Raw genomic sequence first — 25,090 nt, 5'->3', positions numbered from 1 at the left:
CTGGTATAGTTGCCGTTTAAGCTTCCTGTTGCTGGTATAGTTGCCGTTTAAGCTTCCTGTTGCTGGTATAGTTGCCGTTTAAGCTTCCTGTTGCTGGTATAGTTGCCGTTTAAGCTTCCTGTTGCTGGTATAGTTGCCGTTTAAGCGTCCTGTTGCTGGTATAGTTGCCGTTTAAGCGTCCTGTTGCTGGTATAGTTGCCGTTTAAGCGTCTTGTTTTTTATGTAGTTGCCGTTTAAGCTTCCTGTTGCTGGTGTAGTTGCCGTTTAAGCTTCCTGTTGCTGGTATAGTTGCTGTTTAAGCTTCCTGTTGCTGATGTAGTTGCTGTTTAATTGCTGTTTAAGTTCCCTGTTGCTGATGTAGTTGCTGTTTTATTGCTGTTTAAGCTTCCTGTTGCTGATGTAGTTGCTGTTTAATTGCTGTTTAAGCTCCCTGTTGCTGTTTTAGCTCCCTGTTGCTGATGTTATTGCTGTTTAAGCTCCCTGTTGCTGATGTAGTTGCTGTTTAAGCTCCCTGTTGCTGGTGTAGTTGCTGTTTTATTGCTGTTTAAGCTCCCTGTTGCTGGTGTAGTTGCCGTTTAAGCGTCCTGTTGCTGGTATAGTTGCCGTTTAAGCTTCCTGTTGCTGGTATAGTTGCCGTTTAAGCTTCCTGTTGCTGGTATAGTTGCCGTTTAAGCTTCCTGTTGCTGGTATAGTTGCCGTTTAAGCGTCCTCTTGCTGGTATAGTTGCCGTTTAAGCTTCCTGTTGCTGGTATAGTTGCCGTTTAAGCTTCCTGTTGCTGATGTAGTTGCCGTTTAAGCGTCCTGTTGCTGGTATAGTTGCCGTTTAAGCGTCCTGTTGCTGGTATAGTTGCCGTTTAAGCGTCCTGTTGCTGGTATAGTTGCCGTTTAAGCGTCCTGTTGCTGGTATAGTTGCCGTTTAAGCTTCCTGTTGCTGGTATAGTTGCCGTTTAAGCTTCCTGTTGCTGGTATAGTTGCCGTTTAAGCGTCCTGTTGCTGGTATAGTTGCCGTTTAAGCGTCCTGTTGCTGGTATAGTTGCCGTTTAAGCTTCCTGTTGCTGGTATAGTTGCCGTTTAAGCTTCCTGTTGCTGGTATAGTTGCCGTTTAAGCTTCCTGTTGCTGGTATAGTTGCCGTTTAAGCTTCCTGTTGCTGGTATAGTTGCCGTTTAAGCGTCCTGTTGCTGGTATAGTTGCCGTTTAAGCGTCTTGTTTTTTATGTAGTTGCCGTTTAAGCTTCCTGTTGCTGGTGTAGTTGCCGTTTAAGCTTCCTGTTGCTGGTATAGTTGCTGTTTAAGCTTCCTGTTGCTGATGTAGTTGCTGTTTAATTGCTGTTTAAGTTCCCTGTTGCTGATGTAGTTGCTGTTTTATTGCTGTTTAAGCTTCCTGTTGCTGATGTAGTTGCTGTTTAATTGCTGTTTAAGCTCCCTGTTGCTGTTTTAGCTCCCTGTTGCTGATGTTATTGCTGTTTAAGCTCCCTGTTGCTGATGTAGTTGCTGTTTTATTGCTGTTTAAGCTCCCTGTTGCTGGTGTAGTTGCCGTTTAAGCGTCCTGTTGCTGGTATAGTTGCCGTTTAAGCTTCCTGTTGCTGGTATAGTTGCCGTTTAAGCTTCCTGTTGCTGGTATAGTTGCCGTTTAAGCTTCCTGTTGCTGGTATAGTTGCCGTTTAAGCTTCCTGTTGCTGATGTAGTTGCCGTTTAAGCGTCCTGTTGCTGGTATAGTTGCCGTTTAAGCGTCCTGTTGCTGGTATAGTTGCCGTTTAAGCGTCCTGTTTTTGATGTAGTTGCCGTTTAAGCTTCCTGTTGCTGGTATAGTTGCCGTTTAAGCGTCCTGTTGCTGGTATAGTTGCCGTTTAAGCTTCCTGTTGCTGGTATAGTTGCCGTTTAAGCTTCCTGTTGCTGGTATAGTTGCCGTTTAAGCGTCCTGTTGCTGGTGTAGTTGCCGTTTAAACTTCCTGTTGCTGGTATGGTTGCCGTTTAAGCTTCCTGTTGCTGGTATAGTTGCCATTTAAGCGTCCTCTTGCTGGTATAGTTGCCGTTTAAGCTTCCTGTTGCTGGTATAGTTGCCGTTTAAGCTTCCTGTTGCTGGTATAGTTGCCGTTTAAGCTTCCTGTTGCTGATGTAGTTGCCGTTTAAGCGTCCTGTTGCTGGTATAGTTGCCGTTTAAGCGTCCTGTTTTTGATGTAGTTGCCGTTTAAGCTTCCTGTTGCTGGTATAGTTGCCGTTTAAGCGTCCTGTTGCTGGTATAGTTGCCGTTTAAGCGTCCTGTTGCTGGTATAGTTGCCGTTTAAGCTTCCTGTTGCTGGTATAGTTGCCGTTTAAGCTTCCTGTTGCTGGTATAGTTGCCGTTTAAGCGTCCTGTTGCTGGTGTAGTTGCCGTTTAAGCGTCCTGTTGCTGGTGTAGTTGCCGTTTAAGCGTCCTGTTGCTGGTATAGTTGCCGTTTAAGCTTCCTGTTGCTGGTATAGTTGCCGTTTAAGCTTCCTGTTGCTGGTATAGTTGCCGTTTAAGCGTCCTGTTGCTGGTATAGTTGCCGTTTAAGCTTTCTGTTGCTGGTATAGTTGCCGTTTAAGCTTCCTGTTGCTGGTATAGTTGCCGTTTAAGCTTCCTGTTGCTGGTATAGTTGCCGTTTAAGCTTCCTGTTGCTGGTATAGTTGCCGTTTAAGCGTCCTGTTGCTGGTATAGTTGCCGTTTAAGCGTCTTGTTTTTTATGTAGTTGCCGTTTAAGCTTCCTGTTGCTGGTGTAGTTGCCGTTTAAGCTTCCTGTTGCTGGTGTAGTTGCCGTTTAAGCTTCCTGTTGCTGGTATAGTTGCTGTTTAAGCTTCCTGTTGCTGATGTAGTTGCTGTTTAATTGCTGTTTAAGTTCCCTGTTGCTGATGTAGTTGCTGTTTTATTGCTGTTTAAGCTTCCTGTTGCTGATGTAGTTGCTGTTTAATTGCTGTTTAAGCTCCCTGTTGCTGTTTTAGCTCCCTGTTGCTGATGTTATTGCTGTTTAAGCTCCCTGTTGCTGATGTAGTTGCTGTTTAAGCTCCCTGTTGCTGGTGTAGTTGCTGTTTTATTGCTGTTTAAGCTCCCTGTTGCTGATGTAGTTGCTGTTTAATTGCTGTTTAAGCTCCCTGTTGCTGGTGTAGTTGCTGTTTAAGCTCCCTGTTGCTGATGTAGTTGCTGTTTTATTGCTGTTTAAGCTCCCTGTTGCTGGTGTAGTTGCTGTTTTATTGCTGTTTAAGCTCCCTGTTGCTGATGTAGTTGAGGTTGGGAGCACAACCGCCTCTGGTTTACTTCTCAGATCTGATAAATCTGGAGCATCAGAACGTAGAAATTCCTTAAAACCGGGAATACGGTCTTTGAATTGATCCTGGAATAAAACTGAGGGGATTCCAGGTTTACCAGGATCAGCCACAGACCGAGTGAACGATGTTGGACCCGGTGCTGGTGTGACGTAAGGAGGAGCCGGACCTCTGTCCAGCATCAGTTCTGTTATCAGCCCACTCTGTGTTATTCGAGGCCTCTCTGGATGGAGACATTTTTGTTTGGACTGCTCCTTTAAGAGCTGCACTCTGTTGATCCAACTATAACTGCTGCCGTTCTGTGAAAGGAATGTTTCCAAAAAGCATTCGGGGGCCGACCTGGTTTCAGTCACCAGCTCGGCTCAGTCCGGCCCAACGAAGTTTTAATCTAAAATTAATGATTTGAACTTTTGTATCTTTTCAGCTCGAGTTACTGCGCTGTACATAGTTTCATCTAATTCCTCTCGGCTGTTTTTGTTTAACCAGTTATTTTGCATTTCATGTAGCTCCAACTCTTTGCTGGTCTAGTACTGAGGGCTGATCGGGGTCCTTAATAATAAATAAACTCTGAAATAAAGGAGATAATTCAGTCTGGTAATCACTCGCAGCTGCAGTGTTCTAACTGGCGTACTGGCTGGTATTTGTAGCACATTTCATGTACAAAACAATTCAAAGTGCTTCACATGAAATAAAAGCGTTGCAGCAGGGAGTGGAAGAAGCATTAAAAATACATAAAAGATTAAATCTGTAGGACGAGTTTGATCATATGCAAGGCTCATATGGCAAGAAAACTGACTTTCCATCCAAAATGGCCGCCTTCCTGTGGACGTGGGACCATGGCGGCACGAGACTTTTTTGTGCGTCTGGGCATGATGAATGAGTGTACCGAATTTAGTCGTTCCACGCGAAACTAACCCTAATGCGGGGAGTATTTTTAAGTATCGTAGGGGGCGCTACAGAGTCAATGGCTGTGTTCGAAACCGCATACCGCATACTGATCGATCAGACAGTATGCAGAGCGTTTACTCACAATGCATTTCGCTCCTGCCCGAGCCGAAATCAGCCGGCCTGAAGCTGATTTCCCTTAAGCTCTAAACTCTGTAAACTTTAGCAACATTTGAAACATTTTCAGGCGAGAAAGTAGTCGTTTAGATCCCCAACGTGTTGAAAACCTGACAAAATACCGGCTATTTACAATTTTGTTCCCATGAATTCGGCGCTACTAAAGCTAGCCGCAGTGAGCAACGCACTTCCTGTTATTTTCACAAAATAAAATACCCGTTGCCTTTTATCATAGGGAAAGCCATTACCATACAATTGGTGCTTTTGTTTTGAAAACAGGAAGTGAACCTACCCTCGTTGCAGCTAGCTTGAAACTGCCGTTTTGACAGGAAATGACGATCGGCGACGTCACGTTACGTTGCATCTTGGGTAGTTTGAGTATGAGTAGTAACCTCATGATGCATACCCAACATTTAGGAGAATCTAGTATGCATCCGGGAACTTCTCGCTTACTCAAACTCGCATACTAACTCAAAAAGTTAGTATGAGTAGTAGGAAAAGTATGCGGTTTCGAACACAACCGTAGAGTGACTCCCAAAAATATAAAGTTCAGATTTTTTCATGTCGTCGACTGGCAGGTGGCGCTTGCAAAATTTCAAGTTTTCGAGCACCTTTTGGAAAGAATAAGAAAGAAAGAAGAATAAACCTTACAGATACAATATAAAACTAATTTAAATGAATTTAAAAACAAGCAACGGTCCAGATAAGTTCAAAGATTTCATGCATAGACACATGAGAACAGAAATGTTTTTAACCTGGATTTAAAAATGTCTCCATTGGCAGTTTGTTCCACTTGTTGGCAGCATAACAGCTAAATGCTGCTTCTCCATGTTTAGTCTGGACTCTGGACTGGACCAGCTGACCTGAGTCCTTGGATCTAAGAGCTCTGCTGGCTTTATATTCTCTGAACAGATCACAGATTGTAAACCATCAGCAGGCTTTTAAAATCTATTCTGTGACCGACTGGAAGCCAGAGTAAAGATTTTAAAGCTGCTGTGATGTGTTCAGATCTCTTAGTCCGGGTTAAAGCTGCAGTCTGCAACTCTTTTTCAAGCATAATGCCTGGAACTGTCCAGGGATTCTGAAGTAGTACATTAAATACAAAAAAAAAAAGAGTTCTCTAGGTCCCCCCAAAGCCAGCAGGTTTGTTTACAAAATTGCAGACCGGACCAGTAAAAGGTAACCAATCAGGTTTACGAGCTGGGCTCTGCTGCCTGTCAATCACCGATTGTGCACGCGCGATACAAGGTAGGCTCGTCCCCACGCTTATTTATCTAGACTATTGAACTTCATTACGGGCTAGTCTACTTACTGTGTCTTCTATGATCGCAAATGACAGGTGAGTTGATGAATGAGGAGTCGTGTACGCGCATCTGGCGTGCACGTAGACGTGCACGAGTTCTCATGTGTTTTGATGGGGCGGGACAGGAAGTTGAATAACTTTTTATTTTTCGGTTAAAAAATAAGCATTTCTTGCATTTTGCGACCACGGTGGTCACCGTTTTCAACTTCAAGCGTTCTGATAGATCATGTAAACTCTTAAAATGCAAAACAATTTCCTCCAGCTGAACTCAGACAAAACTGAAATCATTGTCTGTGGCCCACAGAAACAAAGAGAAAGTGTTATCAGTCACCTTGAGACTCTCTCTCTAAAACCTAACTATCAAGTTAGAAATCTCGGGGTAATATTGGACTCAGACCTGAACTTTAACAGCCACATTAAATCTGTAACATCAGCAGCTTTTTACCATCTAAAAAACATTGCCAGAATCAAAGGAATAGTGTCTAAAGCAGACTTAGAGAGACTGATCCATGCGTTTGTCTCCAGCAGGTTAGACTACTGTAACGGCCTGCTCACTGGGCTCTAAACGGGCTATAAGACAGCTGCAGTACATCCAGAACGCTGCTGCTCGAGTCCTGACTAGAACCAGGAAATACGACCATATTAGTCCAGTGCTCAGGTCTCTGCACTGGCTTCCTGTCGCTCAGAGAATAGACTTTAAAACAGCTCTGCTCATGTACAAGTCTCTTCACGGTCAAGCGCCAAAGTACATCTCTGACATGTTAGAGCCACATGAACCTCAGCGAGGGGTCTCCTGCCTCAGGGAGGGGTCTCCTGCTGGTGCCCAGAGTCAGGACTAAACAAGGTGAGGCTGCGTTTCAGTTTTATGCTCCTAAAATCTGGAACAGTCTTCCAGAAGATGTGAGACAGGCCTCAACTCTGACAATGTTTAAATCCAGGCTGAAAACAGTTCTGTTTAGCTGTGCATATGACACCTGAAAGTATTTTATCTGCACTCTTCACTTTTAAATGAATAAGTGATTATTTTAATGGGTTTTAAATTTCTTTCTTTTATTTTTTTTTATTCCTTTTTTATGGTTTTATTGCCTTCTTGTGATTTTATGTAGCTGTAAAGCACTTTGAATTGCCCTGTGTATGAATTGTGCTCTATAAATAAAATTGCCTTGCCTTAAAATGCCAAAAATTAGGACTTTACGTATGACAACAACAAATCCTGCAGACTGCAGCTTTAAAACTCCAGCAGCAGCGTTCTGGATGAGCTGCAGATGTTTAACGCTCTTTTTGGGAACTCCAGTTAAAAGAGCGTTACAGTGATGGAACAATTGAATGGATTTATGTGAAGCGTGAGAGCATCTTTTATGAAGAAGTTTCATATCTTCTGACGTCGCCTTCGTGAAACCTCTCTGTGAGGAGGCTTTAGAATGAATATCTGTGAGTTTATAAGTTATTTAGGTGGAATATCGCTCATCTTTCCTCGACCTCGTGATGTTTTCCAACACCAAGTTCGAGTTGAAGTGCTCCTCAGAAAGCAGCTGGTGGAGCTTCTAGTCTGAGGCTGATTATTCGAGTAATTCGATGTATTTGTGCTCGTTTCCTGCTGCTCCGAAACGAAAGGATCCGTGTCCACGTCACGTTTTTGTTTCCCGGCGTCTTGAATTGAAAATACTTTATTTATCCCTTGCGCCACAGCGCTCCAAAATTACAGAAATTACAGCCTAAATATAACGAGAGTCACACGATTAAAAATGACCCAAATCTGCAAATTTACAAACAATGTACAGAATAAAATAAGATATAAAATGTGGGGCTGGGCGAGTTAACTCGCTAAAAATGTTATTGTGCATTAACGCAAGTTTTATTTTATTTTATTTAAATTTTTTATTTTTTGGGGGGGGCTTTTGTGCCTTTAATGGATAGGGAAGTTCAGAGAGACAGGAAGCAGGGGGCAGAGAGGCTTCTACATAAAAACTACAGAAAGATGCTGATGTTAAAAGTGTGTTTGCACAACAAATGTTATGGCAGCACATTTAAAATAAAACTAAATGCTAAAAGCTTTGGATTTATTTTTGGATATTTATCATAAAACAGCGTCCTGTTGCTGTTGTAGTTGTTGTTTAAGCGTCCTGTTGCTGATGTAGTTGCTGTTTAAGCGTCCTGTTGCTGGTATAGTTGCTGTTTAAGCGTCCTGTTGCTGGTATAGTTGTTGTTTAAGCGTCCTGTTGCTGGTATAGTTGCTGTTTAAGCGTCCTGTTGCTGATGTAGTTGTTGTTTAAGCGTCCTGTTGCTGTTGTAGTTGCTGTTTAAGCTTCCTGTTGCTGTTGTAGTTGTTGTTTAAGCGTCCTGTTGCTGGTATAGTTGCTGTTTAAGCGTCCTGTTGCTGTTGTAGTTGTTGTTTAAGCGTCCTGTTGCTGGTGTAGTTGCTGTTTAAGCTTCCTGTTGCTGATGTTGTTGCTGTTGTAGTTGTTGTTTAAGCGTCCTGTTGCTGTTGTAGTTGCTGTTTAAGCTTCCTGTTGCTGGTATAGTTGTTGTTTAAGCGTCCTGTTGCTGTTGTAGTTGTTGTTTAAGCGTCCTGTTGCTGGTATAGTTGCTGTTTAAGCGTCCTGTTGCTGATGTAGTTGTTGTTTAAGCGTCCTGTTGCTGGTATAGTTGCTGTTTAAGCGTCCTGTTGCTGGTATAGTTGCTGTTTAAGCGTCCTGTTGCTGGTATAGTTGCTGTTTAAGCGTCCTGTTGCTGGTATAGTTGCTGTTTAAGCGTCCTGTTGCTGTTGTAGTTGTTGTTTAAGCGTCCTGTTGCTGGTATAGTTGCTGTTTAAGCGTCCTGTTGCTGATGTAGTTGCTGTTTAAGCGTCCTGTTGCTGGTATAGTTGCCGTTTAAGCGTCCTGTTGCTGGTGTAGTTGCTGTTTAAGCTTCCTGTTGCTGATGTTGTTGCTGTTGTAGTTGTTGTTTAAGCGTCCTGTTGCTGTTGTAGTTGCTGTTTAAGCTTCCTGTTGCTGGTATAGTTGTTGTTTAAGCGTCCTGTTGCTGTTGTAGTTGTTGTTTAAGCGTCCTGTTGCTGGTATAGTTGCTGTTTAAGCGTCCTGTTGCTGATGTAGTTGTTGTTTAAGCGTCCTGTTGCTGGTATAGTTGCTGTTTAAGCGTCCTGTTGCTGGTATAGTTGCTGTTTAAGCGTCCTGTTGCTGGTATAGTTGCTGTTTAAGCGTCCTGTTGCTGGTATAGTTGCTGTTTAAGCGTCCTGTTGCTGTTGTAGTTGTTGTTTAAGCGTCCTGTTGCTGGTATAGTTGCTGTTTAAGCGTCCTGTTGCTGATGTAGTTGCTGTTTAAGCGTCCTGTTGCTGGTATAGTTGCCGTTTAAGCGTCCTGTTGCTGGTATAGTTGCCGTTTAAGCGTCCTGTTGCTGGTATAGTTGTTGTTTAAGCGTCCTGTTGCTGGTATAGTTGTTGTTTAAGCGTCCTGTTGCTGATGTAGTTGTTGTTTAAGCGTCCTGTTGCTGGTATAGTTGCTGTTTAAGCGTCCTGTTGCTGTTGTAGTTGTTGTTTAAGCGTCCTGTTGCTGTTGTAGTTGCTGTTTAAGCTTCCTGTTGCTGTTGTAGTTGTTGTTTAAGCGTCCTGTTGCTGGTATAGTTGCTGTTTAAGCGTCCTGTTGCTGTTGTAGTTGTTGTTTAAGCGTCCTGTTGCTGGTATAGTTGTTGTTTAAGCGTCCTGTTGCTGGTATAGTTGTTGTTTAAGCGTCCTGTTGCTGGTATAGTTGTTGTTTAAGCGTCCTGTTGCTGTTGTAGTTGTTGTTTAAGCGTCCTGTTGCTGGTATAGTTGCTGTTTAAGCGTCCTGTTGCTGGTATAGTTGCTGTTTAAGCGTCCTGTTGCTGATGTAGTTGCTGTTTAAGCGTCCTGTTGCTGATGTAGTTGCCGTTTAATAAATTTGTCCGAACTTGTTCGCAGAGCATAAAAGTGACAAATGTTTCTTTAAAGACTTTATCTAAGCAGTGGGATTACCTTTGATTTAGCAGAATCTCACCGGCTGATACGGGAGCAGAAATCTTTCAAACATGCTTATAATTATATGAAATATAGAAACGTTACAAGAATCCAAAGACTGGATGTTTAACTCTGAGTCCTGTTAGGTTTCTTTGAATAAATTCAGTGGCTTCGGCTCCTTAAAGTTGTTGTTTCCACCCAAACCTCAGCACTGAAGAGCAAAGATGGCGTGACTGTGTTTTCCCACACAGTAACCGGGGTGCGTTTGTTTCGTCCTCCAGGTGGTCCTGAGCGGGAACATCAGCGCGCTGCAGGAGGACGTGGAGCAGCTGAAGGAGAGGGAGGCGAACCTCACTGCCCAGCTCGGCCTGCAGGAAGGTAACGCTGTAGGAAAAACTCCATCACTGCCATGAAAGGAGACTTTCTGAGAGGCTTTATTTTTAGCTGCTTTTCCCTACTCCGTTACCATGGCTACCTGTGAGTCACTGTAAATAAATACGACTGGCTGGTTTAAAAAGAACTGGCATGAGTTGGGCAGGGAGTCACATAGTCAATGGTGTAAACAAAGCAAAGCGTAAATATAAAACTGCAAATGTTTCCAGACCCGCGTGGAAGACGAGAGAGAATTAAATCTGCAACGAGGAAGATTAAAATGTTTTAGAGAATTAAAAAAACAACAAAAACTGGAGTCATTTAAAATCTGAACATCTGAGTTCAGAAGAATGTCGGTAATCCACAAGGAAGGAGACAAGGTGAATAAACACAGAAGTATCCTTTAAGTGTCATGTTGCTGGTATAGTTGCTGTTTAAAGTGATAGTTCCTTCGAGTGGTCAAGTAGCCCACCCGAAGTTTTTTCGATATTGGCTGAACATCAGCTGAGTTACTGAGTTATCCCGAATAGCTTAGTACAAGCGCTAACGGACCCTGGCAGTATCTCCAAAATTACCACACTAAAATCACATGCCATGACACCAAACTTCTACAGTAGTACAAATATGGTCTCTACTCACAAAACGATGCATTTGGAAGTTTGTACATAGTCCAGGAGTTTATTATTATCAACACAAGCCTAATAGCTTCTCTGCTGCTAAAGCTGCGTCGACGTCACTTCTTTGATCTGGGAGCTTCAAAGTAAGATGAGGGTTGATCTACTACTGTAGACAACAAAGTATATGCTCTATTCTACATGAATTTTTATGTTGTAGAGTTGTGAATGTATTTTATCAATGGAGAAATTGAGCAGCCTTGCTTTGTTGTCTACAGTAGTAGATCAACCCTCATCTTACTTTGAAGCTCCCAGATCAAAGAAGTGATCTGTATCACTTTAAGCTTCCTTTTGCTGATGTAGTTGCTGTTTTAAGTGTCCAGTTACTGATGTAGTTGCTGTCTAAGCGTCCCGTTGCCACAGTTGCAGCCCCTCAGAGCGTCCTGTTGCTGGTATAGTTGCTATTTAAGTGTCATGTTGCCGTCTAAGCGTCCCGTTGCCACAGTTGCTGCTCCTCAGAGCCTCCTGTTGCCACAGTTGCAGCTCCTCAGAGCCTCCTGTTGCCACAGTTGCAGCTCCTCAGAGCGTCCCGTTGCCACAGTTGCTGCTCCTCAGAGCCTCCTGTTGCCACAGTTGCAGCTCCTCAGAGCGTCCCGTTGGCACAGTTGCTGCTCCTCAGAGCCTCCTGTTGCCACAGTTGCTGCTCCTCAGAGCCTCCTGTTGCCACAGTTGCAGCTCCTCAGAGCCTCCTGTTGCCACAGTTGCAGCTCCTCAGAGCGTCCCGTTGCCACAGTTGCTGCTCCTCAGAGCCTCCTGTTGCCACAGTTGCAGCTCCTCAGAGCGTCCCGTTGGCACAGTTGCTGCTCCTCAGAGCCTCCTGTTGCCACAGTTGCTGCTCCTCAGAGCCTCCTGTTGCCACAGTTGCAGCTCCTCAGAGCGTCCCGTTGCCACAGTTGCTGCTCCTCAGAGCCTCCTGTTGCCACAGTTGCAGCTCCTCAGAGCGTCCCGTTGGCACAGTTGCTGCTCCTCAGAGCCTCCTGTTGCCACAGTTGCAGCTCCTCAGAGCGTCCCGTTGGCACAGTTGCTGCTCCTCAGAGCCTCCTGTTGCCACAGTTGCAGCTCCTCAGAGCCTCCTGTTGCCACAGTTGCAGCTCCTCAGAGCGTCCCGTTGCCACAGTTGCAGCTCCTCAGAGCCTCCTGTTGCCACAGTTGCAGCTCCTCAGAGCGTCCCGTTGCCACAGTTGCAGCTCCTCAGAGCGTCCCGTTGCTGGTGTAGTTGCTGTCCTGGCAGCAGCTGTGGGAGCTGCTCTCAGCTGACAGGACCGGGTCAGGACTTTGGAATGTGGGTTTCCCTGCGATGAGGTCGCGGCGCTTCGCTAACAGCTCGGAGGTCGCGGCGCTTCGCTAACAGCTCGGAGGGAGCGGCCTCACACGGCGCCGTCACATGTCACAGACTCCAGTAGCAGCTCGTTCCCTCCATCTTTCCTTTCCACCGTATTGATTGAAGCCGTTTGACCATCCGATGGCCGCCGCCTTCTTCTCTTTCTTTGTCAAATAATTTGGTGAAACAATGAAAAACAGGAAATATTGTTGAACTTTGTCACACGTGGGATCTACTTCCTCTTTTTGAGCCAGGGTTCCCTCAGGAAGGCGCATATTTTCCCTGCTTTGTTCACTCTTTGCCGTTTTTGGGGGACGTTTGCCAGCAGGGGGCGACTCCTCCGAGCCAAATCCTCACCTTTATTACCACAGCGTCCATTCTTCTAATGACTTTATCGCCTCGGTTTACAGTTTAAACGCTTCTAAAGTAAACAGGACGGGCTGATTAAAGACAGATTTGTTTGTTTGTCGTGCGTGGAAAACAGAAAAAGTGACTTTCCATGACTCAGAGCCTCCAGTGGCCTGATGGGAAGTGCAGATGGACGTTAATGAAGGTGACTTCCTATTGGGAGCAGTGGGAGGGAAACGATAAATTTCTGTGAGATGGAGATATGAAAAAGGGTCATTGTGTTGGCGGCTCAGATAAACATCACTCTCTGTTTAATGTGAACACGTCAGTCTGGAAGAAACGGGTCAGCGGAACAAAAACTCTCTGAGGACCAAACCTTCTAAAAGGAGGAGAAGAAGAAGTTGAACTTGGTCAAGTCACCTTATTATTGCAATTTTACCTGCAGAATCTGATCTTAATAAAGTGAAAACACAAAGATATAAGTAACTGTCAGTAAACATCATTGGCCAATGTGTCCAACCTGTCCACCCCGTATCACATCAAGCTAACGTTAGCTAACTACAACTAGGCTAACAGGATAATATTAGCTAATTTGACGAGCACTTACTGGTCAGAATGGATCTTTAAATGACGAACAAAGTTCAAAGTTGTCGCCTGCATGTCTTGCACTGTGCTGTTCGTCTTTTGCCGTCAAAATGGTGATTACGAAAGTCGAAGACAACAACTGTGTTCGAAACCGCATACTTCTACTACTCCTACTAACTTTTTGCGTTAGTATGCGAGTTTGAGTAAGCGAGAAGTTCCCGGATGCATACTAGATTCTCCTAAATGTTGGGTATGCATCATGAGGTTACTACTCATACTCAAACTACCCAAGATGCAACGTAACGTGACGTCGCCGATCGTCATTTCCTGTCAAAATGGCAGTTTCAAGCTAGCTACAACGAGGGTAGGTTCACTTCCTGTTTTCAAAACAAAAGCACCAATTGTATGGTAATGGCTTTCCCTATGATAAAAGGCAACGGGTATTTTATTTTGTGAAAATAACCGGAAGTGCGTTGCTCACTGCGGCTAGCTTTAGTAGCGCCGAATTCGTGGGAACAAAATTGTAAACAGCCGGTATTTTGTCAGGTTTTCAACACGTTGGGGATCTAAACGACTACTTTCTCACCTGAAAATGTTTCAAATGTTGCTAAAGTTTACAGAGTTTAGAGCTTAAGAGAAATCAGCTTCGGGCAGGAGCGAAATGCATTGTGGGTAAACGCTCTACATACTGTCTGATCAATCAGTATGTAGTATGCGGTTTCGAACACAGCCAAAGACTCTCGGTCCCGCTGACATGAGTTTATTCTCTCTAATAAACACTAAGGTACGTAGAGAGTGCATGACTGATTGACAGGGTAGGGATCCAATCATGACGCCATTCTCAGCCTCAAGTCAAGTCAAGTCCCGAGTCTTTAACTTCCCAATCCGAAACCAGTCACAAGTCATCAAAACAGCGACTCGAGTCCCCATCTCTGCTATTAACCAAGGCAAAAAGAAGCAACAGGACTTGTCCCTAGGATAAGTTTGGGTACGTTTCTCTATTCCCCGCAGATTTCATTCTCCTGGAAACATGAAGTAATCACATCGGGTTGTTGAATCTGATCCAGAATCGGCACAAAAAAAAAAAAAAAACAGGCCAAACTGGGGAAAACAGCTGGCAGCTCAGTTCATTCCTGACATGGCAGGCAGCGACCCGCCCACCGTGATAAGACGTCTGCGGTGGCACCCACCTGAGAACAGACTCTGGGTCAGCTGGTTACCGTTGCTGTGTTGGACAACTCTCAGTAAACAGTCGGACTGCGTTAGAAGTGTGAATGTGTTTAAAGAGCCCGAAGGACACACAGTGTGAGATAAAAGGAGGGCTGGGTACAGAGTGACCTGCTGGCTGATGGATAATAGGAATAAACATGAAGGAAAATACAGAACTTTGGACATTTTCTGCTTTTTCACTCATTTTTACTCCATTTTTTCTTTGTTAAGCCACTTAACTCTGACCTGTGAACCAGTGTTGTCCACACAGAACAGACAACTTAGCAAAGAAGCCGTTTTAAACTGGATCTTTAGGCACTTTGTTCCCAGCAGCCTGTCACAGAGACACATCATCTGTTCCCATTTCTTTAGCTGCCTCTGTGAAAAACAGCTTCATAGTTTCAACTTTTTTGTACATTTACGTTAAAACGGCTTTCAGTTACCAAAAGAGTCAAATTAATATATGAAATTCAGTTTAAAAAAATCCATATCCCAATATATTGAACGTTATCACGTCTAAAAGTAGAAAAGTAGGAAAAAAACAGACAATAATAAGAATTATATGTTATTCAACATCAAGAAAAAGTAAATAAGATTCAATTTAAAGCTTAAAAAAGGAACATAAGATATAATCTAATGACTAATTATGGAACAATTAATATAAATTAAATGATTAAACTGTTTTATGCCACCAGAAATGAATAATCTAGAAGCTCTTTGTGGGTTTTAGACTGGAATTAAGATTTGTTCCCATTTCTTTAGTTGCTTTTTATTTTAGTTTTCTTTTAGGTCTGTTTGAAAAGCTTTCTTTTCTTTATATTCTGTGTTTACATCCATGTTTGAACATCTGTGATGTCACGTGTGGGTGGGAAATAACCAGATATCCACCATGTTTGATTGTTTAAAACCTGCAAATCTGTAAATTCTGTGTGGTCTGAGTTTGCTGGAGCGCCCCCTGGTGGAATCTTCTAGTAACAGGAGCAGAAGGCAGATATGTGAGTAATTACTGTGGTAGCAAAGCCAGTTGCCTTCATGCCGTAAGTAAGTACTGTTACTTCAGAATAATATGACTCAAGTAAAAGTAAAAAGTAGTCATCCAAATGATTAATTGAGTAAGAGTAAAAAAGGTGAAAAAAACTACTCGAGTACTGAGTAACTGTTGAGTAACGTCTGATTTATTTGTTAACACAAGCATTCAATCAGACAGACAAAAATACTAAATAATCATCTTTAGGCCAATTAGAGTTCATCCAATTGATGAAATAAATTAAAATGAATTAATTAATTACAAAATAGCTTAAATTAAAATAATCCAGGTAAATTCAAGAACTTCAATAAAAAATAAAAGAGACTTAGGAAATGTTTAAAACATATGGAACCCATATGTAACCTAAAAAACAAACATTCACCTATCCATGGGGGGAAAAACGAGTTTAGGAAACTTAGCGCTACATGTTTCCTCAAGTTAGATGTTGAGTTTCTGCTGAAATGTGCGTTTGTTTTGGTTGCCACAGAAGACACATAATGTAGCTGCTGTTTCTCACTCTTTGTAAGGTAAACATGCTTTCAGTATGAGGCCTCGTCTGCGTCTTCATTTCCCACCGTTGGTTCTGACATTTTTCATCTGTTTCTTTGTTTGTTTGCTACGACTGCTAATGCTAAAGCTAACCCGTCCCGCCGCTGAGATCGAGTACGGTCACGTGACCAGACTGCACGGCTGCGTCTGATTGGTGGAACACAGTCAGGTGGTAGAGCCTTTGGCGGAAGTCTCTCTCTCTGTCAGAATAAAACATTAAAATGAGGCGTACGCGGGGGGATAAAAATAATGAGGCGTAGAATACCAAAGAGGTAAGAAGAAAAGTAACCAGCTCATTGTAGCCTAATGTAGCGGAGTAAGAGGACAGTTTCTGCTGCACACATCTACTCAAGGAAAAGGAAAAAGTATAGAGATTTAAAACTACTCCTAGAAGTATCATTTCTCACGTGTCTCTTGTTGTTTCCTCAGAGCGCATCGACGCCCTGCAGCACAACCTGACCCTTGCCGTCCACGAGACCAACTCCTGCACGAGTCTGAGGGAGGCCGCTCACAGCCAGATGATGGCGGCGCAGACTCAGACCAAAGCCTGCGAGTCCACCCAGCAGTACCTGCAGAAACAGCTGTGAGTCCCATCCCAGCCCCTCTGACCTCAGCTCGTTTCCTGATCCTGGTTGTAGCCGTTTCTGTTTGTGTGTTTTGCAGTCAGAAGTGTAAAGTCAAAGAATCTGAGGCTCCTCAGCAGACACAAGAGGCCGACTCGTCCTCCACACCCTCCACCGATGCCGCCGCTCCTCTCGCTGGTATTCCCGTGCTGACGCTGCTCGTCTGCAGCGCCCTGCATCTTATAACTTGTGAGTATCGGTGACGCCTCTGATAATCAGTCACACATGAAGTAATGGAAACCAGTCCGCTGCTCGAACAACCTCCTGCAGCGCTCCTGAGAAACCTTAGAATCAGGCTGTGTTCGAAACCGCATACTTCTCCTACTACTCCTACTAACTTTTTGAGTTAGTATGAGTAGTAGGAGTAAGCGAGAAGTTCCCGGATGCATACTAGATTCTCCGAAATGTTGGGTATGCATCATGAGGTTACTACTCATACTCAAACTACCCAAGATGCAACGTAACGTCGCCGATCGTCATTTCCTGTCAAAACGGCAGTTTCACTTCCTGTTTTCAAAACAAAATTTACAGAGTAAAGTTTACAGAGTTTAGAGCTTAAGAGAAATCAGCTTCAGGCCGGCTGATTTCGGCTCGGGCAGGAGCGAAATGCATTGTGGGTAAACGCTCTGCATACTGTCTGATCGATCAGTACGCAGTATGTAGTATGCGGTTTCGAACACAGCCCATGGTTTTCACCGGTTGGTCCGACCATCTAATTCGTATTCTGGACGTACAGCCCAAACAAATCAGACGTGGTTAAAGTCACATTCCAGACAATGTTTGGTTCCTCAGGTGTGTTTCACTGCTTCATCAGTGCACCGAAAGATACCTCGGCTTGTTTCTGTAGCTGTTATGAGGCTGAAAAACCAGAATAAAACCATCGGAGACGTGGGTCAAACCTTCGGATCACCAACATCAGCTGTCTGGAAGATCATGAAGAAGAAAGAATGCCACAGAGCCTACGCTACTACATGCTAACCGCTAGTTAGCCACAGAAACACAGAGATTACACTGCTAACCACTTGTTAGCCATAGAAACACAGAGGCTACGCTGCTACATGCTAACCGCTAGTTAGCCACAGAAACACAGAGGCTACGCTGCTATATGCTAACCGCTAGTTAGCCACAGAAACACAGAGGCTACGCTGCTACGTGCTAACCGCTAGTTAGCCACAGAAACACAGAGGCTACGCTGCTACGTGCTAACCGCTAGTTAGCCACAGAAACAACGAGGCTACGCTGCTACGTGCTAACCGCTAGTTAGCCACAGAAACAAAGAGGCTACGCTGCTACGTGCTAACCGCTAGTTAGCCACAGAAACACAGAGGCTACACTACTACATGCTAACCGCTAGTTAGCCACAGAAACACAGAGCCTACGCTACTACATGCTAACCACTAGTTAGCCACAGAAACACAGAGGCTACACTACTACATGCTAACCGCTAGTTAGCCACAGAAACACAGAGCCTACGCTACTACATGCTAACCACTAGTTAGCCACAGAAACACAGAGCCTACGCTACTACATGCTAACCACTAGTTAGCCACAGAAACACAGAGGCTACGCTGCTACATGCTAAACAGGATGGACACATTACAGTTTGCCAAAAAGTCCTTAAAGGAGCTGCAGAGTTCTGGAAAGAGACCAACAGGAAGAGCCCAAGATCCAAAGCATAGCGGCTCCTCTGTTAAACACGGTGGTGGGGGTGTTATTGTGAGGGCACGTATGGCTGCCACAGGTACCGGCTCACTGATCTTCACTGATGATGGAGCTGCACAATGAATTCTGATCTGCTCCATGATCCCAAACATCCTGCCGAGGCAGCAGCAGAGTTTCTCTAAATCCAGCTCAGCAGGCCTTCTGTGTGCTGAAGGAGAAACTTAAAGGGACAAAGTAGTAAACATGGCTGCTTTCATGCAGCCATTAAAGCTTTGTCCCAAAAGTTATTTAGCCCTGGAATGAGGGGGTTTGAATTAAAGTCTGGAATGTGACTTTAATCACGTCTGAATTGTTTGATTTAGAGTTTTAAACTGAGGGAACTCAGGGAAAGATGGGACTGTGATTAATTATAGCAGCTCTGAAACTCTTAAGGCTTCATTTTTGTGAGACTTTAGTGTCTGAGGAACATTTCAGTGTAAACAACACATAAATCAAATCCTGCTTCTGCACGAAGGTGATGCAACGTCATCGTTGCGTCAGCAGTAGTTTGGTGAGTCAGATTAAGACGTGAAAATCTCATTAACGTCTCGTTTTATCCTGTTTACACCGACTGATATCAGTCCGTGAGACAGGAAGCAAACAGCAGCTTTTTGTGTGTTCCTGGTCTTAAAGTTAATGTTGTTAATGCTGCATGAAAACTGAGAGCTGACGGCACCTCTTTGTATCAAAGACAGAGTTTTGTACTTCAGAAAAACTGTCATGAAAAACACGAGTTGGGCTGATGAGAACAGGAGAGGCAGCAGCTCCACCTGCTGGTGGAAGCGGCTCACTGCACTAGATAAATACTTTATTCATCCCAATTTGGGAAATTGTTTTGTTGCAGCAGCATACAGTAAAAGATATGAAAACAATTAAAGTAAAAATAAGCAAAGAAATATAAAATAGTGAATAAACATTCGCTATATACAAATCTACAGTGTCAAGAGTTTTTTTTTTGTTTTGTTTTTTAGGAGAGACTTCAAGCCTATTGAGCTTGAACTAATAATATGGAAAAGGAAACCATAAAGACACTATCAGTTACAGACTTTTATGCAAATATTTAATAAGGCTGGGCGAGTTAACTCGCTAATTATTTTATCGCACATTTACGCAGTTTTTTTATTTTTTTATTTAAATGTTTAGCTTAAAGTCTGAGGCTGCAGCAGCTCGAGGGTTCCACTGATTATTCGAGTAATTGGATTTATTATTTATTATTTATTAGATTTAGCTGCTCCAAAACGAAAGGATCCGTGTCCACATCACGTTTTTCTCTCCCTCAGTCGTTTCCTGGCGTCTTGAATTGAATTGAAAATGCTTTATTTATCCCTTGCGGGAAATTCTTTCGCCAAAATTACACAAATTACAGCTTAAATATAACGAGAGTCACACAATTAAAAATGACCCAAACAATGTACAAAATGTAGGGCTGGGCGAGTTAACTCGCTAATTATTTAACGCCGATAAAATTTTTATCGCGCATTAACGCAAGTTTTATTTAATTTTATTTAAAAATATATATAATTTTTTTTGGGGGGGGGCTTTTGTGCCTTTAATGGATAGGAAGGGGCAGAGAGAGGGGGAACAACACGCAGCACCTTTGTTTTATTTTGTAAAAGTCTGTTGCTGTCTGCTGTGGAACCGGAAAAGAAAGTAATCGGCGGATCCACCAAACATGGAGAAGGGTACGGAACTTGTACTCGGCCATTTTCATTTTAAAGTTCTTCCAGACGGCGGAGTCGACAGAACCAAAGTTGAATTGTCTTCTCAGCGTAGTAGTTCCAGTCTAAAATATCACTTAAAGGCAAAACACACAACTGATAGCAGCAAGTCATTCAAGGAAACAGACAGTGGAGCGAGGCTTCTACATAAAAACTACAGAAACATGCTGATGTTAAAAGTGTGTTTGCACAGCAAATGTTATGGCACTTTCATTCATATGGCAGCACATTTAAAATGAAGCTAAATGCTAAAAGCTATACACTACTTTTGGATTCATTTTTGGATTTTAATCTTGATTAATCAGGGAAATCATGTGATTAATTAGATTAAACATTTTAATCGTTGCCCAGCCCTAATATTTAATCCTGTTTTAAATATACCCGACGTGTGTTTTCAGGAGTTCGGTGGCGATGGGTCGAACCGACGGCGAGCACTGCGGCCCAGGAAGGGGCGGAGCCAGGGCCGACAAAGACTGCTGTACAAACAGGTCACCATGGAGACGCTGATGAGACGCTTGGACACAGACTTTTGCTTTTGAGACGTTTTAACGACCGTTGGACTCTTTTCCGTTTTCAGAGCAGCTTTCTCACGCACAGTTCGTCTCTTCTTACCGTCGGCTCGGAGTCTCAGAGTTTGTGAACAGATTTATTTCAGCTTTTCACTGAATACGCTGCTTTTTTTGTGCTTTTTTTTCTCCTTTAATGCAACAAACAAACTCACAGCTTGAAGCTTTCGTCACTGCTGCGGAGCAACGACTCGACTTTTAGAGGCTTTTATCAAATTCTATCAGATGCTGATTTAAAGGATGGATGGGGGGGGTGGGGGGGGCTCAGGGTGGATGAATTCACCTGAATAATAAACCTGAGCAGTTTCTACAACAGCAGTGTTTTCTTTGCCCACATCGATCAAACATATGTTATCTTAATCTTTTAAAATCAGAGTATTTCGCTTTAATTGTGTCATTATGCCCATTTTAACAATCTAACACAACTTTCTGAAGTCATTTTGAGATGCATGAGACAGATTTTGGTCAAAATACCTGTTTGTTTAAGCACAGCGGCTCATTTTAAGTGCTTAACTTCGCCTTTTTGGTGAGATCAGCAGCTACTAACTCATCTCAAACATAATGAAACCGTTCCTCCAGTCAGACCAAAAACCCTCCAGCTCTATATATAGATAGTTCCTCTATTGATCCCAGAGGGAAATAGGTTAGTATTGTAGCCGTAAGCTAGCAGCAGATGCTAGCAAACAATGCTTCCTCATCAACAGTGATGGACCAAGCCACTCCCTTTCTTCAGTGTGAACGGCTGCAGACGCGTTCATAACTGATCACAAACTTCCAAAAGAATTTGTTTGCACACGAATGGTGTCAGAGAGTCTGAACAATCTCTAAATATATGTTTTTTTTTTTAATATAAATGCAGTAAATTAGCAGCAGCTAAGGCTGAGAGCGATAAGATAAAGAAAGTTTACTTTTGTTTACTTTTTTTAGGCCAGAATGTTGATACATGATATAAAAGTCTCAGTGTCTACGAATAGTTCTCGTAATAGTGATAAAAGTACAACAGAATACCAAGTATTTGCTCTGTAAAGCGACAGCTTGATGCAGATCCTAATAAAGCTGCTATCAGGCAGCACAATGAGTCAGAAATAGTGACAGAAAGTCGCCCGATGAGACCAAATGTTAATCAGCAGCCAAAGAAAATCACCTTTTTTTACAGACTCAGGAAGGTTTCACACAGAAACGATGGTCTGTAGGTTCATTAAACACGTCATCAGTCAGAGGATTTGATTTGCTGGCACATAGAATTTATTCCAGCAACACAAGGCGTCCCCCGTTCAAAGCGAAATAAACACAAATATATTCTTTCTCGTCTTTTTTTTAACAATTTGACACAGTTGAGGTCTGATTGACATGAATGAGGCTTTGGTCAAAATACCTGTTGGTTTAAGCACATTTGCTCTTTTCTTTGCACTCCATTGATCCAAAATAGTTTGGCATTGTAGCTGTAAGCTAGCAGCAGATGCTAGCAAACAATGCTTTCTCATCAACAGTGATGGACCAAGCCGGAGATGTACGCAGCGGAAATCGTAGTAATGCACGTGTACCGTTAATTACTGCGTTTAAACATTTGGATATATTAATCTCATTAAACAGTTGTACTGGGAGACCTACATCTTTATCAGAAAGATAATGTAACGTTAGCACACCGAGAGAGGAGAAACACACCTTATCCACACAGCTGCCGGTTGATGAGTTACAGAACGGGACCGAGGTCCCAAGATCGACCCCTGAGGAACACCTTTGGCATCACCAAGGCAGCCAACCGATATTCAGCACTTTGTGGACCTCAATCTGCAGAACAACACATTTCTGGTAGTTGTTTTTATTTACAGTTACTGAGAGAAGTTCTGGATTAACCTACATTTTATTTAGCAGCAGGATGTCGACTTTTTTCACGCTTTCACGGCCTCGGCGGGCAGATTCAAAGGTAACCACGGAGGGGAAAACCAAGCATACAGCCGAGTTGGGTTGTTAAAAACTTTATTTTTTCTGGGTTCCATCAACAAAGACGTTTGTGTTCCGAGGTTCTACGGACATTTGAGGACGCTGAAGTTACACAGAGTTCCTCTGGGACATCCACACAGCTTCCCGATCCTCGAACCTTTACGCACCGCACACTCCTCACCGGCATCGCACTGACACACACAAAATAAGTCATTTTACAACTACCAACGCAGATGACTCTGTGTGTTTGTGGTGGAACAGAAGTGTGAGATGTGCGTATTTAATCTGAACGTGTTTAAGAAGTGGAGGATGAGCAGAACGCGCTTACAGGTGGAAGCCAGCCGAGCTTCTTCTCCGACGACGGCAGCTGTTTGTTTCTCAGTTTTTCCAGAACTTCCTGCAGAGCTTCGATCTGAGGACGAAACGGACGACGTCAGATTTAATGCAAAGTCCAATCCGTACGGAAGCCCAGAGCGGACGTGGTTACGTATAAACTTTTTTCTGATGGTTTTCTCAAGATAACGAGTTAATTTACCGATGGTTTTCGAAGCAACTTTTTCTCCCCAGTCTGCCCCTGTTTATATGCATTTCTGGCAAAGGTGTACCCCCCCCCTTCATATTTTATTTTATTTTATTATTTCATGTTATTGTTGAGTGTTGTACTTTGTGAGTGAAGTTACCGGAGTCAAATTCCTTGTTTGTTTATTCAAACCTGGCCAATTAAAGCTGATTCTGATTAAACTGAATAAAGTCGCTTATGAATCAAACATGGAATGTGGAGCGTTTGTGAAAATGCACAAAGCAAATCCCGCTGGTGTGACGAGCATCTGAAGAATGGAATCAGGTATTTATTTATCTCGTCATCTCGAGAAAACGATAATGGCACCTCTCGTGCATCATTCGGTAACCATGGAGACGGCCTGGTCCCCTCAGCTGGTCACTGAGGAAGTCGACTGTATCAGCAGGATCAGTTAGAGTCGGCCGTCTCCTTAAAGGACGCGGGCTGATATGAAAGTTATCTCTACAAGACAAACAAACTGCAGTTTAAGCTGTTAGACCTCGACAGAAGTAAAAATCTGATGCGTTAATCTATGTCGGGTTCTCCAAAATCTGACATTTTCAGCTTGAGTCTGTTCTTGGAAAGGCTTTAAGAACACCGAGAAACTGATCAAGAGCATTCAAGAAAAGAGAGTCATCTGGAAAACCATCGGTAAATTAACTCGTTATCTCGAGAAAACCATAAAAAAAAAAGTTTATACGTACCACGTCCGCTCTGGGCTTCCGTAAATCAGTAAACGAGAAATATAATATACATAAAAATACTCAACAAGAAAATGAGGAACATCAGCATGTTGACACCGATGGTGTGATTAAAATAACTGCAGTGACCATTTGTCCATAAAAAACTAATTAAACTTAAACCAAAGAAAATCAGACCACTGATGCACCATGGGAGATGTGGTTTAACAAAAGAAGATGAATGTCCAAAATGAATTCATGCGTTTTCTGATGATTTATTTCAAAACAAACAAAAAGAACAAAGAAAGCCTGCTGCTCTCTCCATTTCCCTGGTAAAAAAAAACCTTTGGCCCACCCAGGTGCATGCTGGGACGCCAATTACCAAAATATTCTAAAAGAAATAACTAACAAGGAATATTAGCAAAAAATCTAATCTACATAAAACACTGAAATTAATCAAATAAAGTTACTCATAATTAGCAAATTAAATTTACAACTAAAAAACAAAAAAAACTAACTTTACAAATAGCTCCTACAATAACTAAAGAGATTATTTTCTGTTTTAATAAAAAGCACGAGCAGTTACCTGCATCCTTTTTAATAGCTAAATCTTCCAAGAGACCCGACTCACCAGCTCCTCCTCTTGCGACTTGATGGCGTCGTAGTCCGGCGATCGCGCTTCTTTCTGCTCCTCGCAGCGCCCCAAAACCACCAGCAGCCAGCAGGAGGCGCCGAGGAGCAGCATCCCGCTGCTGACCATGGTGGACGAAGGCTCGGACCCTGCGGCGACGGATGCTGGAGAGGCTGAAGGACGCTGAGCACCAGACCTCAGCATGCAGGCAGGACACTGGCGCTCAGCCCCAGCCCGCGGGCTTTATAGACGAGGGGCTGTGATGTCATTCGGACGGTATTTACTCTGATAACGAGACAATCAGGCGGCTTCACCTCTGAGGTCGGCGGCAGGAAGAACCTCTGCTCCGTCAAACAGGACACGGAGGCAGGACTTTCACCACGTTTCCGGCTCCATCTGAGCTGTGAGCGGCCGTTTCTGTTCACACATTCACACTAAAGAAGGCCGATGAAAATCCATCTTATTTTACTTTGTCACAGTTAGAAATGATGTCATCAAAAGCAGCCGGTGAGAGCCCCAATTCAGCTTTAAGGTTTTACGCATAAACACTGGCTGTGTTCCAAAGCGCATACTACATACTGCATACTCATCGATCAGACAATATGCAGAGCGTTTACCCACAATGCATTTCGCTCCTGCCCGAGCCGATTTCTCTTAAAGTAATACTATGTAACATTTCTACCTTAAAATAACAGCTTGAAAAAAATTGTGCGGCTAGAATGAGTTTTAATATTACGATCGGCCTGTCTCCTATGCCCTTTGGGGGTCTGAGTTGGAAAAACTGTGCTATGTAACTTTGCTGGACCGGCCCGAGAGCTGAGCGGAAGTACTTCGACTTGCTTTCTGGCACACCTACCGCAAAAACAAATAGACCCCTCTCACGCTCCCAGGTACATTTGATTACTCTTACCTTCTCGGTCGACATAGCTTGCACCTTCTGACTCCTCGCCGGTTCCTTAACAAACGTGA

The 25,090-nt window shown here is 43.3% G+C and overlaps 2 protein-coding genes across 2 annotated transcripts in view; one reads left to right on the top strand and one right to left on the bottom strand.

Annotated features, from left to right (window-relative positions):
* Positions 1–23,018, top strand: part of LOC142400819 (uncharacterized) — a 33,477-nt gene extending 10,459 nt beyond the window's left edge. The window contains exons 2-5 of the mRNA XM_075486046.1: positions 9,896–9,992; positions 16,129–16,282; positions 16,363–16,511; positions 20,140–23,018. Coding sequence (XP_075342161.1) covers positions 9,896–9,992; positions 16,129–16,282; positions 16,363–16,511; positions 20,140–20,141 — 402 coding nt within the window. The 3' untranslated portion in view covers positions 20,142–23,018. The remainder of the gene's footprint in view (positions 1–9,895; positions 9,993–16,128; positions 16,283–16,362; positions 16,512–20,139) is intronic.
* On the bottom strand, positions 22,270–24,320 carry LOC142400820 (cocaine- and amphetamine-regulated transcript protein-like). The gene is made up of 3 exons (XM_075486047.1): positions 24,122–24,320; positions 22,580–22,663; positions 22,270–22,442 (listed from the first exon to the last, which is right to left on the bottom strand). The coding sequence occupies exons 1-3, from the start codon at positions 24,248–24,250 to the stop codon at positions 22,335–22,337; spliced, it is 321 nt and encodes a 106-aa protein (XP_075342162.1). The 5' UTR covers positions 24,251–24,320; the 3' UTR covers positions 22,270–22,334.
* Positions 24,321–25,090: the final 770 nt, after the last annotated feature.

This window comes from Odontesthes bonariensis, chromosome 15, assembly GCF_027942865.1.
Source record: "Odontesthes bonariensis isolate fOdoBon6 chromosome 15, fOdoBon6.hap1, whole genome shotgun sequence".
In the NCBI taxonomy this organism is placed as follows: Eukaryota; Metazoa; Chordata; class Actinopteri; order Atheriniformes; family Atherinopsidae; genus Odontesthes; species Odontesthes bonariensis.
This window is presented reverse-complemented; position numbering and strand designations above follow the sequence as displayed.

Excerpts from the sequence above, each read along its gene's own strand:
- LOC142400820 (XM_075486047.1), bottom strand. The coding sequence starts at position 24,250 with ATGGTCAGCAGCGGGATGCTGCTCCTCGGCGCCTCCTGCTGGCTGCTG. Across the intron at positions 22,664-24,121 it reads AGTCGCAAGAGGAGGAGCTG|ATCGAAGCTCTGCAGGAAGT; the intron begins GTGAGTCGGGTC and ends TTTCGTCCTCAG. Across the intron at positions 22,443-22,579 it reads AGCTCGGCTGGCTTCCACCT|TGCGATGCCGGTGAGGAGTG; the intron begins GTAAGCGCGTTC and ends TGTGTGTGTCAG.